Below are 18,562 nucleotides of genomic sequence, written 5' to 3'. Positions count from 1 at the left end.
TTTTGGGTGGGGTTCCTTGATTTCTCTCTGTCCCTAGAGAGCAAAGTAAACTTAAGTAAAAATTTTTTTTTGAATTACTGAGTTTATAGATAAGTTCTTAGTCTCCGCAGTTCACCTTTAGTTGGGTATTTTATCTCTTGCTACCCAAATGAAAACTTTTCAGCATCTTTCTTTAGAGGGTGTTGGTTCAGGAAGGGGGTGGGTCCAAAAACCACCTGTGTTCACGGAGGCCAACAGTCCCATGCTTCTCTGGAGGGGTGGTCTCATCGTCGTTTGGGAGAACCTCAGCCTCCTCAAGCCTGAAATTGTAGAGAATTAATCAGTGGTATTTACTTAAGTGCTTACTCGCTCTTTGTGGGCAGGGAATGTCTGTTTATTGTTGTAGTCTCCCAAGCGCTTAGTAAAGTGCTTTGTACACCATAAGGGCTCATTAAATACGATTCAATGAATGAATGCAGAGGACTGAAGTGAGCGCTTGGGAGAGTACAGTATAACAGCATTAGTAATGTTCCCTGTCCACAGCGAGTCTAGGGTCTAGAAGGGAGCCAGACATTAATATAAATATATGAAGGATATATGAGGCTGAAGGTGGAAGTGAATATCAAGAGTTTGAAGGGTACAGCTCTAAGTGCATAGGTGATGCAGAAAGGAGAGGGAGTAGGGGAAAAGAGGGCTTAATCGGAGAAGGCAAAAGCAACTCTTCAGAATACACAGCCTGTCCACGTGTCCGAAGGACTGAAAGTTGATGGGGCACTCTCAGAGCTCAGTATAGCCTTTGAGGCCATGAAATAGGTTTGCAAGGTAAGGCTCACACCGCTGGCCCTTCCAGCTGCCAGGTTTTTCAGTAGTGCCAGGTTTTTCAGTAACCAACTACTGCCTTGGTAGCTAGAAGTCATAGGCTTAGCAAGTCATCCCGAGAAAGGATGGGGTGCCCACTGGTAACAAAGGTGGGACATAGTGGGCCTCCTGGAGTCCGATATGCATTCACAGGCATAAGCTTAAGCTTTTTGCCCTCTGCTCTCGGTGGGTGGTGGAGTACTGAATGAGATTTTGAAAACACTTCAAGTGAATTGGGGCCTCTGAAAAGATTTCACTGTCTGCTGTTGTCCTGGAAAGTGAAGAGTCAGCAGTGCTGTAGGGGATCTTCTCTGCAACAGGTCAGAATCTTTTCTACTCTGAGGATGCTCCATTGTCCCTTCTGTTTTAGTGCCCCACTTCTGAACTGTTCTTTTTGGGGGGCGGAGGGGGTTGATGGTAAATGGTATTTGTTTAGCACTTATTACGGGCCAGGCATCCTGGGATAGATACAAGATAATCCGGTTGAATACAGTCCCCTTCCCACACTGTGCTCAGAGAACTGGAGCTCGAAAGATAGTTTGGTTCACTTGGTAGGGACAAACAGCACGATCTAGGGAACAGAAGCCTAAATGCAAGGTTGCCTGATATTTATTGAAATTCTTTTAATCTTATAAAATTACCCATTTCTTGTCAGGTCTAGTTTGGAAATGCAAACCCAGGTCCAAAAAACAGGCTTTGTTAATTGTTTGGTAAGAGGTTTTATTAAGACATATAAAATGATCTTGAACCTGTATAAAGGCTGGCTAAATGCTCCATTGCCAGAAAAGGAACAAATAAAAACGTATCTGGCAGAAGTGTCACTCCTAATTATGGGGGAAGGAGAGGTACATTCTACTGACAGCAAACTCCCTAACACATCTTTAAATGAACTAGGCGGGGGTGACCTTAAAAAAAAGGTGGTCTGAATCTTCACTCATATTTGTAAACAAATTTAACTACATATTGGTCAGAAACGTAGAAAACAGGCAGAGAAATGTTTCTTGTGATTAAAAAAAGCGAGGCTCAGAGGCTATTTGGGCAGTTCTTCAATGATGATGCGAGAAACAGAATTCCATCCAGTGGAAGCATCTCCTTTGGGGTAATCGGCACAAGTCCCGACCCAGATGGCGACATCCACTAACCCGGCACCGACCCCTTCGCAGAGCCCCTCCACTGCAAAAACAGACAAAATGCAGAGAGAGAGAGATTACACTTCACACCCAGCAACCTGCAGTTACATTTTCACACAGCATACACTGGACTCATTCCCAATTATTCATACTAAACAACTTTCCTTAATAAATACTCAATAATAATAATAATGTTGGTATTTGTTAAGCGCTTACTATGTGCCGAGCACTGTTCTAAGCGCTGGGGTAGACATAGGGGAATCAGGTTGTCCCATGTGGGGCTCACAGTCTTAATCCCCATTTTACAGATGAGGGAACTGAGGCACAGAGAAGTTAAGTGACTTGCCCACAGTCACACAGCCGACAAGTGGCAGAGCTGGGATTCGAACTCATGAGCCCTGACTCCAAAGCCCGTGCTCCTTCCACTGCGCCACGCTGCAATAACTGATCAGGACTCCTGTAGCTGTGCCCCAGGTACATGGTAAAGCAAGGTTTTTCTTCAGCTAAATAGCACATACATTCAATAGCTCTGTGGCAAAAGCATTACCATCAAATGGCCTACATTTTTTCAGCTCTGTGGAAAATGTCTTTAGTTTCTGGGAAAATCAAGACGAAAGATTAATCATTACATCTCCCCCGGAAAGGCTGTAGATTTATTTTCAAGGTTAGTTGTACTCTAAAGATCCATTATTAACCATTGTGCATTTGATGTTCTTTAAATAGAAGATATTTCCATTACACTGATGATGTGCATAAAGCAAAAAAAGGCTAAGATTGTTTTTTTCAGGGCTTCGGCTGTAGGACACACAACTACTCACTAATACGATTTTTTGTAGTGATTTTCATTTTTCATGTGTGACTTATAAAAGTACCATTTCTGCAAGGACCTCTAAACATTTGTACAATATTTAAATAAAAAGTAACTGTAGTCAACCTTTGTCATTCTCACTCAAGCTTCTGCCTGTACCTTAGAAAAGACTAAACCAAAACCAAAAAAATTAACAACACGTCCCAGTGGTCAGTTAAATGTGTCCAAAAGGGCAAAGGCATTATTCGTAATGAAAGGAGCTTTATCCCAACCCAGCCTGACTACTCTCACAGAGTCTTATCACAGACACTGGGCCTCACAGTCTAAGTAGGAGGGAAAACAGGTAAATCCCCATTGTGCAGTTTAGGAAACTGAGGCACAGAGAAGTTCAGTGACTTGGCCAGGGTCACACAGCAAGCAAGCAGCAGAGCCATGGCTCCTTCCACTAGGCCATGCTGCTTCTCACGGTCTTGTGTTGGGAGGCTGTTCAGAATTTATGGGGTATCAATCAATCAGTGATATTTGTTGAGCACTTACAATGTGCAGAGCACTGTACTAAGCACTTGGGAGAGTCTAGTTCAACAGAATTAGCAGACATTCCCTGCCCGTGGTGAGCTCCACCTTGTAAGAGGTGAAACACAGAATATTTACATGATGTGGTCCTGCCACCCCTGCAACCCCTACAAACACAAACTTTTATTTTAAACGTATTTTTTAAGTGCTTATTAATAGGTGTTAGGCACTGAACTAAGCACTAGGTTAGATAAAATCTAATCAGGTGGGTCACAAAATCCATGTCCCACTTTGGGGGGTGGTCACAGCCTTAATCTCCATTATACAGATGAGGTAACTGAGGCACACAGAAATTAAGTGACTTGCCCAAGGCCTGTGTTCTTTCCACCCAATCCTGCTGCGTCTCAGTACACCATGATTCATATATCAAATACTGTTCAGGCCTATATTAATTTTTAGAGTTTGTATTTTAATTTCTTTCTACCCATATACCTTTTTTTACACAGTAATGCACACAGTAAGCATTCAAATACCATTGATTGGCTGATTAAAATAAGCCCCAAAGTATAAAGGCATGACAGCCCTTTTTATGAGTTGTTATACCTACTGTTCAATGCTGCATTGTTTCCTAAGTACTATTTTACTATGTCTAAACTGGAAGGAATGTTATGCAATCTACTGATCTATTATGAACAGGGATTTTAAAAAAACTGGTTCTGTAAATCAAATGCATAGGAAAATCTTCAGCAGTAATAATGTTGGTATTTGTTAAGCGCTTACTGTGTGCAGAGCACTGTTCGAGGCACTGGGGTAGATACAGGGTAATCAGGTTGTCCTACGTGAGGCTCACAGTTAATCCCCATTTGACAGATGAGGTAACTGAGGCACAGAGAAGTTAAGTGACTTGCCCACAGTCACACAGCTGAGAAGTGGCAGAGCCGGAATTCGAACCCATGACCGCTGACTCCCAAGCCCGTGCTCTTTCCACTGAGCCACGCTGCTGCTCCAATATATGGTGCCTCAATTTCCTCATCCGTAAAATGGGGGTGAAATTCCTGTTCTCCCACCATAGACTGCAAGCCCTATATGGGACAGGGACTGTGTCCAACCTGATTAAGTTATACCAACCCTAGTGCTTAGAACGGTGCTCGACACACAGTGAGCGCTTAATGGATGCCATAATTGTAATTTAACCAATTTGAAGCTGTCATTCTACATACCTGAAGAGGTGCGGTGAATATTAATGGTGGAATTCAGCTCAGGGCTGCCTTGGTCCAGGTAGATGATAGCTTCGATGGGAAGGGGCCCGGAGCATTCGGCTCCATTGAACGTGAAATACCAACGTTGACAACATGCACTTTTGCATTTGAGTCGAAGCGATCCACTGAAGAGCACTCTGAGGGCACTGTTAGAGCGCATCTTCGTAAAAGTACATTCCTAGTGCAAAGTACAGACGTTAGCTGGCATTCGACATAACTCATTCATTCAGTTGTATTTACTGAGCGCTTATTCTGTGCAGAGCACTGTACTAAGCGCTTGGAAAGTACAATTTGGCAACAGGTAGAGACAATCCCTACCCAGCCATGGGCTCCAGACCCAGATGTTGCCTCGGACTTTTAACTGTCCTATTCCCCACAGCTGACATTAAGTTCTAGGCAACCAAGTTCATTCAAGAGTATTTATTGAGTGCTTACTATGTGCAGAGCACTGTACTAAGCGCTTGGAATGTACAAATCGGTAACAGATAGAGACAGTCCCGCCCTTTGACGGGCTTACAGTCTAATTGGGGGAGACAGACAAGAACAGTGGCAATAAATCGAGTCAAGGGGAAGAACATCTCATTAAAACAATAGCAAATAAAAACTGATTTGGTGAAACAGCCAGGCGAGTGGCACTGTTTAGTCATTAAATTTCTTTTTTCTAACACAAACACCTATGAAATAATTGCTTCCCAGCTCCTGTTCAGGCAGGAGGTTGGCTTTACATAGATATGCACCATCCTGATCGCGGTTAGAGCTTTAATCGGTTCTTCGGAAGGAGAGTCATTCTCTATCGAAAATCCAGGAACAGGAACTCCATGGGAACATCACCCCCACAAGATAGGCACTGTGCACATCAATCACTCATTGATCAATCAAGTACTCATCATCAATCATTGAGTACTTAGTGTGTGCAGAGCACTCTAATAAGCGCTAGGCAGAGCACAGTATAACAGAGTTGGTAGACATGTTACCTGCCCAAGAAGCTTCCAGTCTAAAGGGGGAGACAGATACTAATATAAATAACAGGTAGGTACATGAGAACATAAGCTGTGGGGCTGAGGGAGGGATTAATAAAGGGTACAAATCAAGTGCAAGATGGACGCAGGTGGAGTAAGAAGAAGTCAGGGCTTAATCGGGGAAGGCTTCTTGGACGAGATGTGCTTTTAATAAGGTTTTGAAGATGGGGAGAGTGACCGATGGTTGACAGATGTCAAGGAGGAGGAGGTTTCAGGCCAGAGGCAGGACAAACTTAGTTTGCAGTCACATCTTTGCTTCACTTCTTACACTAAATAGGTCATTTTCCAACTCTTTTGTTACTCCTCTCTAGATCCTTTCTGTTTCTCCAAGTCCTTAGTTAAGGTGAGGGGCCCTGTTCTTCCTTTCAGTTCAAGTGCCACAGTTCTATGGTTTTCTGCTCTTCACACCATCAACCTTAAAGAGTCTCTTGCTCTCACACGGCTATCACTTTGCTGAGGAATTCAGCAAGACCACACAATTCCTCTTCAATAAGATCCCAGCACCTAAGGTCATGTAAACCCATCAGCCACTTCTAGCATTTATGAACTTATTTATACCCAGCCTCAGTAGTTTTCCATGCAATTTTGATCAGCTGTACATTTGACTCTCTTAACTATCCAATCTAAATAGTATGTTTCCCCATTTGTGTATAAACTCCTTGTGGGCAGAGGGTGTCTTTTTTTTTGCTTTATACTTTCCAAGTGTCTAGCACAACAAATTGAATCCAGCTGGCACTCAGAAAAAAACTTTTAATAATAATTATGGTATTTATTAAGCACTTACTAGGTGCCAAGCACTGTTCTAAGCACTGGGGAAGATACAGGGTAATCAAGTTGTCCCACTTGGAGCTCACACTTTTAATCCCCATTTTACAGATGAGGTAACTGAGGTACAGAGAAGTTAAGTGATTTGTCCAAGGTCACATAGCAGATAGTGGTGGAGGTGGGATTAGAACCCAAGTGTTCTGACTCCCAAGCCCGTGTGCTCTTTCCACTAAGCCACGCTGCTTCAACTTTTACTAATACTAGTATTAAGAGGCATTGCTCGGGTAATAGCTAGTGAAGAGTATCTTCCAGTCAATCGAAAAGTATGAAGGGGCATGACAGCCCGTTTTAGGAGTGGTACACTTATTATACAATGCCACATTGTGTTGTAAGTACTATTTTATTGTAAACTGGCAGGAAATTTATGCAGTTTTCTAATCTATTATGACCAGGGAATTTTTTAAAACTGGTTCTGTAATATAATCTATATTACAAGCTTGGGAGAGTACAATACAGTAGAGTTGGCAGAGATAATCCCCGCCCACAAGGAGCTTAGAGTCTAGAGGGGGAGACAGGCATTAAAAAGAATTACAAATATGCACATAAGTGCTGTGGGATTGAGGGGGAGGTGAATATCAAGTGTTCAAAGGGCACAGGTCCAAGAGCATAGGTGGAAGGGAGAGTGAATTGGGGAAATGACAGCTTAGTCTGGAAAAGCCTCTTGGAAGAATTGTAATAAGGCTTTGAAAGTGGGGAGAGTGATGGTCTGTCATATATGAAGGGGGAGGGAGTTCCAGGCCAAAGGGAGGATGTGGACAAGTGGTTGGTGGCAAGATAGATGAGACTGAGGTACAGTGAGATGTTTGGTGTTAGAGGAACAGAGTGTACGGGTTGGCCTGTATTAGGAGATTCATTCATTCGGTTGTGTTTATGCTTATGTGTGCAAAACAGTGCATTAAGCGCTTGGGAGAGTCCAGTATAACAACAGTCACATTCCCTGCTCACAAGAGCTCACAGCCTAGAGAGGAGCTCAGTGAGGCAAAGTAGGAGGAGGGAGAACTGGTTGGCTGCTTTCCAGCCTGACAGAATGCAGACCACCTGGGTCTCCTCCAAATTAAGGCAAAGAATGTTCCGGATGTCATGGTTGAGTGTTGTGTTTTTTTAAATAGTATTTGTTAAGCGCTTACTATGTGTCAAACACTGTCCTAAGCGCAGGGGTAGATACAGGTTAATTAGGTCAGACAACAGTTCCTGTCCCAGATGGGGCTCACAGTCCCAAGAAGAGAATTAAGTCTCAGAATGAAATGAACTAAATTAGCTATTAGTATGGAACTCATATCTACTCTATGTAGAGAATTTAGAATTTGCCATAAGAGAGATGTTTACTCACCGCAATTTTCCCCAGGTCTATGCCGTAATTGAGAGCGCTCCACGCACACTGTTTGTAGTTGGGGGTCCAGGACTCTTCAAAACTTTCCCTCAGGCATTCCCCCTTTTCTCCTTTGAAGCCATCCCGGCCGGGGATTCCTGGAGTCCCAGGGATCCCATTGGCCCCGGGACTGCCGTCTCGCCCCGGCACCCCAGCTGGTCCTTGCAAACACATTCCATTATACTGGGGAAAGAGCAAGAGATTCAACTTAGGTAGATGACAAGGATAAATCTGAAGGGTTGCAAAGCTGAGTTTATTCTGTAGGGCCAAAAGGAGAATTCTTAGCATATCACAACTTGTCTCTCAGAGGCCATTACCTGGGTCCTATTTCTAGAATACTGAAAAAATCAACTATCTCATCTGCTCATCTTCCCTCCCAACCCCACTCCTCCTACAGACTTTCCCATCGCCAGCGAGAGCATTCTCCTCATTCCAGAAGGTAATCTACACACTGTTTTATAACTATAGCGATAATCCCCATTTTCAGCCGAGGTAATTGAGGCATGCAGAAGTTAAGTGAATTGCCCAAGGTCACGCGGCAGACAAGTGGCAGAGCCGGGATTAGGAGCCGGGTCCGGGGTTCTATCCACTAGGCCACGCTGCTGGCGGTGTCTCAGAAGAAAAATGACTCCAAATCAGCACCTGTTTGAGTGCTACGAAAGAATATTCAGGGTAATGAAAGATGAAGATTTATACTGCACTCTCCCAAGCACTTAGTATAGTGCTGTACACACGGTAAGCGGTCAATAAATGCGATTGATTGAAGATTTACAAACCATGAATCTTCCTTTTCCCTGGCCCCTTGCTACGTAAATTCCACTAGGGGTCAGGCCTTTGCCAAAAATATTTTGTTGCCATCTCGGCTTTCTAGGATTTGTATTTGGTTCATGTTTCAGAGAAAACAAATCCCATTTACCAGATCAACTCTTTCCTCCCCTTGCATCTCGTGCTTAGAACTGTGCTTGGCACACAGTAAGCTCTTAACAAATGCCAACATCATTGTTATTGTTATATATGCGGTGGTACAACTGAGACATGTAGGCTACTGACTTGAACCCAATCAGTACCTTTTCCCGTCTGGATTGGAGCCCTGAGCACTGGGGAAAGGAAATAAGGGGTTGGAACATAGGGGAGGAATGGTGTAGGAATTGAAGGGAAAACAACAGAAAGCAGGGCATGTCTACTGGTTTTTGCATGCACACTTTTTGACAAAATTCAAATCGTATGCCAAAAGTACACGAATTAACATTTTTTTATTTCAGTCTGGGATTTGGGCAGTCACTTAAGGGGCAGACACATGGGGCCTTGAAAAACCTAACACACCCAGGGCTCTGCGGGGGGAAAGCTAGAGGAGGGAGCGTGATGGATCCGGCTGAAGCGGTCCCATGTCGGTTCCAGTTAGGATGACTCGCTAGCAAGTTGAAAATTGTTTGTGTCTGATCGAGCGTGAGTCATCATTACAGATGAAACCCAGACATAACAGGGAGAGCGTATCGTGAGAACCTCTTTATAGGCAGAGGAAATAAAGGCTCTATTTATAATGATACGGTGGTCGTCACCTATTCAATCAATCAATGGAATGTGCCGAGCACTTACAGTTAAAGAGCAAGGTATTGTGCATTTGGGGCAGTACAATGCAATAGAGTTGGTAGAGAGGAGCCCCGTTGAGTGGCTACTTTCAGTGAAGGGCGTTTTTCGGAACGTTATTCTGCAGGCGTCTCCTGCTAGGAACGACAGATCAACCTCAGGATCAAGTACCTGCTCAGAGAAATTGATTATAGTGCTATCAATCAATCGTGCTAGTGGCTTATGTAGCTAGTTTGACTTGTACACTCTTGATCCTGCATGGACCGTGTGTGGGGCACGGAGTGCAAAGAGCAAATAGGCAGGTAGCAAATGTTATGAACTATTCATTTATTCAATCGTATTCATTGAGCACTTACAGTGTGCAGAGCACCGTACTAAGCACTTGGGAGAGTACAATACGACAATAAACAGTCACATTCGCTGCCCACGACGAGCTTACAGTCTAGAAGAGAACTAATGAACTAATAATAATGATGGTATTGATTAAGCACTTCCTACGCATGTACCGCTCACTGTGCTAAGCACTAGAGTAGCTGAAAGACATTCAGATTGGACACAGTTCCTGTTCCTACCCGGGGTTAAGGAGGATGGATGGTGCTTTTCCCCCATTTTACAGATGAGGAAATTGAGGCGCAGAGAAGTTAAATGACTTGCCCAGTATCACACAGCAAGCAAGTAGGAGACCTGGGGCTAGAACCCAGGTTTCCTGACTCCCAGACCCATAATTTTTCCACTATAAAACTTTTACTTCCAGTTCAAAAGTTTCCATATGAGAGCTGGTCTAGTGGACCGGGTATGGAATTGGGTGTCAGGTGACTCAGATCTTAGACCCAGTTCTGCTTTTAGCCTGCTGTGTGACCTTGGCCAAGTCACTTAAACTCTCTGAGCCCCAGTTTCCTTATCTGTAAAACGGGGCTACAATAGATTGTGAGTCCCTGTGGGACAGGGACTGTGTCTGATCTGATCACCTGACATCTACTCCGGTACTTAATATATAGTAAGGGCTTAATACATGTGGTAATTATTAATTCTGTAAATTAGTCTCTAAGACTGTTAGCTTGTTATAGGTAGGGAATGTGTCTGCTAAGACTCTTGCATTGTCTGCCGCTTGTCAGCAGTGTTGACTGTGGGCAAGTCACTTAGCTTCTCTGGGCCTCAGTTACCTCATCTGTAAAATGGGGATTAAGACTGAGCCTCACGTGGGACAACCTGATTGCCCTGTATCCACCCCAGCGCTTAGAACAATGCTCTGCCCATAGTAAGCGCTTAACAAATACCAGCATCATTATTATTATTATTACTCTCCCAGGTACTAAAGTACACAGAGTAACCTACCCCTAGTACCACTAATAGATGGGTTTAATGGTGGAAGAAATCGATCAATGGTATTTAGTGGGTGTTTACGATGTGCAGAGCACTGTAAGAGCTTGGGAAAGTACGATACAACAGAATTTGCAGTCACATACTCTGCCCATAACAAGCTTACAGAAAATCCCATGCAGCGGGATGCTGTTGTTGGGATTGAGATTGCACAATTGTGTTTTTCAGCACTGTCTTCTTGTTTCATTTACTCCCTCAGACAGTAGCCTGGACTTCCCTAGATCTTCAGTACCAAGGGAAAACAAAGAAGTGGGGAAACTAGCACCACTGCCTAGGCTCCGACTGGTTGGCTTCTGTCAAGGAAACCCTGCCCCCACATAGGGGTAGAAAGGTGGGTTCATCTGTATTCAACAGGGGTGCTGACTGCCTAAAGAGTATTCAAGTGGATTCCTCGGGCACCCCTATCTGATCATCCTCGGCACCCCTATCTGATCATCCTCCACCCAGTTGAAGGGGTTGATTTACAACCCGCTGAGCCGTAGGTCTGATTTGTTAAAAACCTCGCCCAATCATCCTCTGTGACACCCATCTCTCTCTGTCTTGCACCAGAAGCCATCCGACAAAGGGCTGTAGAAAAGAACAGGAGGGGAGGGGAAGTGAGGGAAAGAGGAAGAAGGTAGAAGAGCTGAAAAAGGAACAGAGAAAAAATTGCAAAAGGGCTGGGAAAAGGCCTGAAAGAGCAGAGGGAAAAGTGAAGACAGGAAGGAAGGCTGAAGACAGTAAAGACAAAAGATTACAGTCATGGGAAAGACAGAGAAACATTCACTGTGGAGGAAAAGGAGACCGATGAGTAGAAGTGAGGAGAGGCCGAAAGAGAGAGAAGACAGAAAAAAAGGAACCCAGAAGATGGGTTGGACAATTGAAGAAAGAGAAAAAAAAAAGAGGCTCTAGAAGAGTTGAGACACAGAGAGAGAGAGAGGAGACGATCACTTATTTAGAGGGAGGAAAAATGAAAGATTGGGAGAGAAGAAAAAAATACCTCAACATAACCCAAGAGAACAAGAACATCCTAGGCTCCACTTAAAAAAGGTCTAGGCGACTAGGAAGAGCCTAATGTGGCTGCTAAAACTACAGAAACTAAAAAGAAAGGTTTCCAAATTAAATAGACCCGCCTCTGCATTAATCAATCGATGGTATTTATGAGCACTGTGTGCAGAGCGCATTCTAAGCGCTTGGGAGAATACGATGCCACAGAGCCAGCGGGAGCTTCTCCCTACTTTAAACCGTCAGAACCTTTCCCTACCACAGGACCTGTGGTCATTCAGACAAGAAAACTGCTGCTGCTCCTTCCTAGAAAGACGACCCAACATGACTTATAATCTTCCAATTACAGAAGGAGTCGGACAAAATAGTTTTTGTGGGTGTTCGTTCCTGCTGGCGGAGAGGGGCGTTTCTCCCAACAATGGCCACGTAGCTTGGCTGAGGCCCCAGTCTGTGGAGTCACTGATCCCCCCCCGGCCCAGTTGGCCAATTTCTCCCTCCTCCCCCCGGCCCCCCGGCTTCCCTTCTCTTCCCATTTCCATCCCCTCTCCTCCCCCACTCCCGCCACTGTGTCTCAGTCCAACCTCCTCAAACCCTGGAGAAGCAAGCAACGTGGGCTCCTGGAAAGTGCATGGCCCTAGAAGTCAGAGGACCTGGGTTCTAATCCCAGCCCCACCCCTTGCCTGCTGGGGTGACCTTGGGCAAGTCATTTAACTTCTCTGTGCCTCCGTTTCCTCAACTGCAAAATAGGGATTCGATACCTATTGTCTCTCCTATTTAAACTGTGAACCCCATGAGGAACAGGGAATGTATCCAACATAATAATAATAATTATGGTATTTGTTAAGTGCTTACTAGGTGCTGGGCATTATACTAAGCGCTGGGATGGATACAAGCAAATCAAGTTGGACATAGTCCCTGTCCCATGTGGGGCTCACAGTCTCAATCCCTATTTTACAGATGAGGTAACTGAAGCCCAGAGAAGTGCAGTAACTTGCCCGAGGTCACAGAGCAGACAAGCGGCGGAGCCGGGATTAGAACCCACGACCCTCTGACTCCTAGGCCCAGGATGGGGACTATGTCCACCTTGATCATCCTGTATCTACCCCAGTGCTCAGGATAGTGCTTGGCACATAATAAGGGCTTAACAAATACCACAAATATTTCACAACAGGACAACCACCCTAGACTGTAAGCCCGTCAAAGGGCAGGGACTGTATCTGTTGCCGACTTGTTCATTCCAAGCGCTTAGTACAGTGCTCTGCACATAGTAAGCGCTCAATAAATACTATTGAATGAATGAACCACCCGTGTGTTACGAGCTATCAGCGTGAGTACAGCTAAGGATGGGCTTTCTTGTTTAAATGAAATGGGAAAAATATGCTCTTTCTTCCCAGCCCCCTTGAGGGACAGGATCCTGCCTACCTAGAGAAACAGCATGGCCTAGTGAAGAGGGCCCAGGTTCTAATCCCGTCTCTGCCACTCGTCTTCTGGGTCGCCTGCGGCAAGTCGCTTCACATCTCAGTGCCTCAATTACCTCTTCTGTAAAATGGGGATAAAGACTGTGAACCCCACATGGGACAGGGACTGTGTCCAACCTGATGTGCTTGCCTCCATCCCAGCACTTCATAGAGTGCCTGGCACAAAGCGAGTGTTTAACAAATACCACAATAATCATAATATTAGGGAAGCAGCGTGGCTCAGTGGAAAGAGCCCGGGCTTGGGAGTCAGACGTCATGGGTTCGAATCCCGGCTCTGCCACTTGGCAGCTGTGTGACTGTGGGCAAGTCACTTCACTTCCTCTGTGCCTCAGTCACCTCATCTGTAAAATGGGGATGAAGACCGTTAGCCTCACGTGGGACAACCTGATCACCCCGTATCTACCCCAGCACTAGGACAGTGCTCCACACATAGTAAGCTTAACAAATACCAACGTCATTATTATTAATCGATTGCTTCCATCTCCAGTCCTCTACACAGAGAAATGCAGACACCTCCCATCGATGGATGGAATGAACCGAGCCCGCTGTTGGGCGGGGGTCGTCTCCATCCGTTGCAGAACCGTACGTTCCGAGCGCTCCGTCCAGCGCTCTGCACAGGGTAAGCGCTCCATAGAGACGATCGAATGAATGAACTGAGCGCTTACTACGAGCAGCGCAGGGTACTGAGCGGTTGGGAGGGTCCAGAAGAAAAGAATGAGGGCCTGCGTCCCCACGTCTCTACCCGGAGTTGCAGAGGGGTGTGCACACGTGTGTGTGTGTCCGTCCACGTCATGGACACAACACAGATGTGGGTGCGCACACAGCTGCGGGCGGGCACACAGCTGTGGGCGTGCACCCAGATGTGGATGTGTGCACACAGATTCATTCATTCAATAGTATTTATTGAGCACTTACTATGTGCAGAGCACTGTACTAAGCGCTTGGAATGTAATAATAATAATGTTGGTATTTGTTAAGCGCTTACTATGTGCCGAGCACTGTTCTAAGCGCTGGGGTAGACACAGGGTAATCAGGTGGTCCCACGTGAGGCTCACAGTTAATCCCCATTTTACAGATGAGGCAACTGGGGCACAGAGAAGTGAAGTGACTTGCCCACAGTCACACAGCTGCCAAGTGACAGAGCCGGAATGTACAAATCGGTACCAGATAGAGACGGTCCCCGCCCTCTGACGGGCTTCCAGTCTAATCGGGGGAGACGGGCAGACAAGAACAATGGCAATAAATAGAATCGAGGGGATGAACAGCTCATTAAAACAACAGCAAATATGTGGACACACACACACACACACACACACGTGAGAGCGCGCGCGCACTGAGGTGGACACACAGACACACGTGGGCGCCCGCACAGACGCGGACGAACACACACAAAAGTGCGTGCGTGCCCAGCCGGGGACCCACACGTGGCCGTGGACACACACGTGGCCGTGGACACACACGTGGACGCGCACACGTGAGCGCGCGCCCAGACGTGGACACCCAGACACACGTGGGTGCGCGCGCAGACGCGGACGGACACACACAGAAGTGCGTGCGCGCCCAGCCGGGGACCCACACGTGGCCGTGGACCCACACGTGGACGCGCCCCCCGACGTGGACGCGCGCACGGGAGCGCGCGCCCAGACGTGGACACGCAGGCACAGGCGGGTGCGCGCCCAGACGGACGGGCACCCACAGGCGGGCACGGACAGACGTGGGCGCGCCCCCAGAGCCGGACACACGTGCGGGCGCGCCCAGACTTGCAGGGACACACGTGGGCGCGCGCCAGACGTGCACAGACCCCCCCCCCCCCCCCCCCTCCCCTCCCCTCCCCCCCGTGTCCGCGCTCACCAGGTCCACCACCTCCCTGTGTCGGAGCAGCGCCTTCTGCTTGCCGTTGGGACCCTCGGCGGCGGACAGGGCGCACAGCGCCCACAGCGCCCACAGCCCCCGCAGCCCCCGCAGCCCGGCCCCGCCGCCCATCCCGCCCCGCCCCGCCCCGGGCTCCTGCAGCCGGGATGGAGGAGGAGGAGGAGGAGGATGGAGGATGGAGGAGGACGGAGGAGGACGGAGGAGGAGGGGCGGGGGCGGGCGGTGAATGGGTCAGTGTGCGTCTCCGCCGCGCCGCGCCGCGCCGCGCCGCGCCGCGCCGAGCGGGGGCCGGCGGCCGCATCAATGCGCCTTTGAGGGGCCCGAGCCCGCGCCCTCCCGGGGGACCCCAGGAATGTGCACCCTGGGCCAGCACCAACACCCCGCCCCTCCTCTCCTCTCCCCTCCCCTCTTTTTCCCTCTTCTCTCCTCCTCTCCCCTCCCCTCTTCTCTCCTCTCCCCGCCCCTCTTCTCTTCTCCCCTCCTCGCCCCTCTTCTCCTCTTTTTCCCACCTCTCTGCTCCCCTCCCCTCTTCTCTTCTCCTCCCCCCTCCTCTCCCCTCTTCTCCTCTCCCCTTCTTCTCCTCTCCCTTCCCCTCTTCTTCCCTCCTCTCTCCTCCCCTCTTCTCTTCTCCTCTCCCCTCCTTTCTCCCCTCCTCTCCCCTCTTCTCCTCTTCCCTCTTCTTCCCCTCTTCTCTTCTCCCCTCCTTTCCCCTCCCCTTCTCTCCCCTCCTCGCCTCTCCTCCCCGTCCCGGCCCCTCCCCAGAAGGTCGCCCCGAGGACGGGGGTCGGGCCGGGGGTCGGTGGGAGGGTTCGGGGACACAGACAGACACACACACACACACACACTCACGAACACACACGGGTCCCAAGCGGGAGCAACGTGGCTCAGTGGAATAAAGGCCGGGCTGAGCAGTCAGAGCTCACGGGTTCAGCAGCGGGGCTCAGTGGGAAGAGCCCGGACTGGGGAGTCAGAGCTCGTGGGTTCAAATCCCGGCTCCACCGCTGGCCCGCTCTGTGATTTTGGGCCAGTCACTTCACTTCTCTGGGCCTCAGTTTCCTCATCTGGAAAATGGGGATGAAGACTGAGAGCCCCACGGGGGACAACCTGATCACCTTGAATCCCCCCCCCCCCCCCCCAGCACTGTTCTCAGCGCTTGGCACATGGGAAGCACTTAACAAAGCCCGTCACTGGGCAGGGACTGTCTCTATCTGTTGCTGAATTGTCCATTCCAAGCGCTTAGTCCAGTGCTCTGCACAGAGTAAGCGCTCAATAAATACTATTGAATGAATGAACAAATGTCATCATTAATATCCCGGCTCCGCCGCTTGGCAGCGGCGTGACTTGGGGCGAGTCTCTGGGCCTCAGTGACCTCATCTGTAAAATGGGCATTCAGACTGTGAGCCCCACGTGGGACACCCTGATCACCTTGTATCCCCTCCAGCGCTTAGAACAGTGCTTGGCATACAGTAAGCGCTTAACGAATGCCATTATTATGATCGTCCCCATCCCTCTACCCTCCACTCATTCATTCCATCGTATTGACTGAGCGCTGACTATGTGCAGAGCACTGGACTAAGCGATTAGTGTGTACAATTGGGCAACAGAGAGAGACCATCCCTGCCCAACTCCAACCCCGCCGGTCGTTGGATTGTACACTCTCCCAAGCGCTCAGGTTTGGACACATCACCAAGAAGGCTCATCATTCTCCGGAGAAGACGCTGACGCCAGGAAAAGTCCGGGGAAAACGGGGAAGAGGCAGCCCGGCAGCCAGATGGATCAGCAATTAGAGCAATAATAATAATGATGACATTTGTGAAGCACTTACTGTGTGCTAAGCGCTGGTAGGCTATAAGGTGATCAGTTTGTCCCACTTGGGGCTCACAGTCTTCATCCCCATTTTACAGATGAGAGAACTGAGACACACAGAAATGAAGGGACTTGCCCAAAGTCACAAAGCTGACGAGCGGCGGGGTGGGATTAGAACCCACGACCTCTGACTCCCGAGCCCGGGCTCTTTCCACTGAGCCACGCTGCTTCTCTAGGGCTTGGCACGTAATAAGCGCTTAACAAATACCATCCTCGACCATCACAGAGACCATAACAACGTTAAGGCAGGGATCGTCTCTCTCTGATGTCGAATTGTACATTCCAAGCGCTTAGTCCAGTGTTCTGCACGTACTAAGCGCTCAATAAATACGGTTGAATGACTGAATAGGGGAAGAACCGTTAGAAAGGTCGCGGATTATGGCAGAGGACAGGACGCTTTGGACATATATATCCATGGAGTCGCTAGGAATCGGAAACGACTCGAAGGCACTTAAAAATAATAAGCGTTCAGGACAGGGCTTGGCATTTCATTCATTCGATCCTATTTTTTGAGCGCTTACTGGGTGCAGGGCACTGAACTAAGCGCTTGGGAGAGTATAATACAGCAACAAAGAGTGACTGATCCCTGCTCACAACGAGCTCACAGTCTGGGGAGGCGGAGGGGAGGAGTCAGACATCAACACAAATAGACATTAATATAAATAAATAAAATTACAGATATATGCACAAGTGCCGTGGGGCGGGGAGATGAGGGTTGGGAGAGCTAAGGAGCAAGTCGCACAGTAAGGGCTCAATAAATACAACTGGTTGAATGAATGCATCCCTCCTAAGCCCGCACCCACTCTGCAGGGACTTCAACGTTGGGGAAAAAAAAAATCTGGATTCCCCTCAAGCCAGCAGAGACCGCATTCCTTAGCCCCTTCACGGCTCAGCCCTTTCCAGCTAAAACAAGCAAGGACAAACTATCGTTTGTAGAAAGACATGTCAGAAAAGCAGGACTGGAGTTAGGGGTGGTTTCCTTGTGGGCAGGGAATGTGTCCACTAATTCCGTTGTGTTGTAGCCTCCCAAGCGCTTAGTACAGTGCTCTACACCCAGTAAGTGTTCAAATAAATGCCTCTGATTGGCCCCTTCCCTCTCTCTCTCCCCTCCTGTGCCTGCGTGTAAGTTTGCGGGAACAGAGGCGCACAGTCAAGCACGGGCATCGACTCCATGTCCAAGGGAGTAAGTGAAGCCGTGGAAACCAAGGTCCTAGGGAAATCATCTTGTCCAATAGTTGAATTTATTGACCGCTTAGTGCAGAGCACTGTACTAAGCACTTGGGTGAGTATAATATAACAGATACATTCCCCGCCTACACTGAACTCACAGTCTAGAGCTGGAGACAGACGTAAATGTAAATAAATAAATTAAGGATATGTACATAAGTGTTGTGGGCCTGGGAGGGGGATGAATAAATGGAGCGGGTCAAGGTGGTGCAGAAGGGAGTGGAAGAAAAGGAAAAGGAGGGCTTAGTCGGGGAAGACCTCTTTTGTGCCTTGAATATGGCTTTGAAGTGGGGAGAGTAATAATCTGTCGGGGTATGAAGAGGGAGGGTTTTCCAGGCCAGAAGCAGGGCACGGGCAAGAGGTCGGCGGAGAGAGAGACAAGATCCAGGTACAGTGAGAAGAATGGCA

General features: G+C 48.0%; 1 protein-coding gene across 1 annotated transcript; it reads right to left on the bottom strand.

The window, feature by feature from the left end:
- Nucleotides 1-1,536: 1,536 nt before the first annotated feature.
- CTHRC1 (collagen triple helix repeat containing 1) lies at nt 1,537-15,281 on the bottom strand. The gene is made up of 4 exons (XM_029064190.1): nt 15,041-15,281; nt 7,722-7,943; nt 4,509-4,725; nt 1,537-2,010 (listed from the first exon to the last, which is right to left on the bottom strand). Exons 1-4 carry the CDS (start codon nt 15,170-15,172, stop codon nt 1,868-1,870), a joined length of 714 nt encoding a protein of 237 aa, XP_028920023.1. The 5' UTR covers nt 15,173-15,281; the 3' UTR covers nt 1,537-1,867.
- Between the last annotated feature and the right edge of the window lie 3,281 nt (nt 15,282-18,562).

Source organism: Ornithorhynchus anatinus, chromosome 4 (assembly GCF_004115215.2).
Source record: "Ornithorhynchus anatinus isolate Pmale09 chromosome 4, mOrnAna1.pri.v4, whole genome shotgun sequence".
NCBI classification, from domain to species: domain Eukaryota; kingdom Metazoa; phylum Chordata; class Mammalia; order Monotremata; family Ornithorhynchidae; genus Ornithorhynchus; species Ornithorhynchus anatinus.
The sequence above is the reverse complement of the archived record's forward strand: the minus strand, read 5'-3'. Positions and strand labels throughout refer to the sequence as shown.

Bases quoted from the DNA above. Each gene is read 5' to 3' on its own strand.
- CTHRC1 (XM_029064190.1), bottom strand. From the start codon at position 15,172: ATGGGCGGCGGGGCCGGGCTGCGGGGGCTGCGGGGGCTGTGGGCGCTG. The intron at 7,944-15,040 runs GTGAGCGCGGAC...CTCTTTCCCCAG, and splicing joins ACAGGGAGGTGGTGGACCTG to TATAATGGAATGTGTTTGCA. The intron at 4,726-7,721 runs GTGAGTAAACAT...ACTTTGCACTAG, and splicing joins TAGACCTGGGGAAAATTGCG to GAATGTACTTTTACGAAGAT.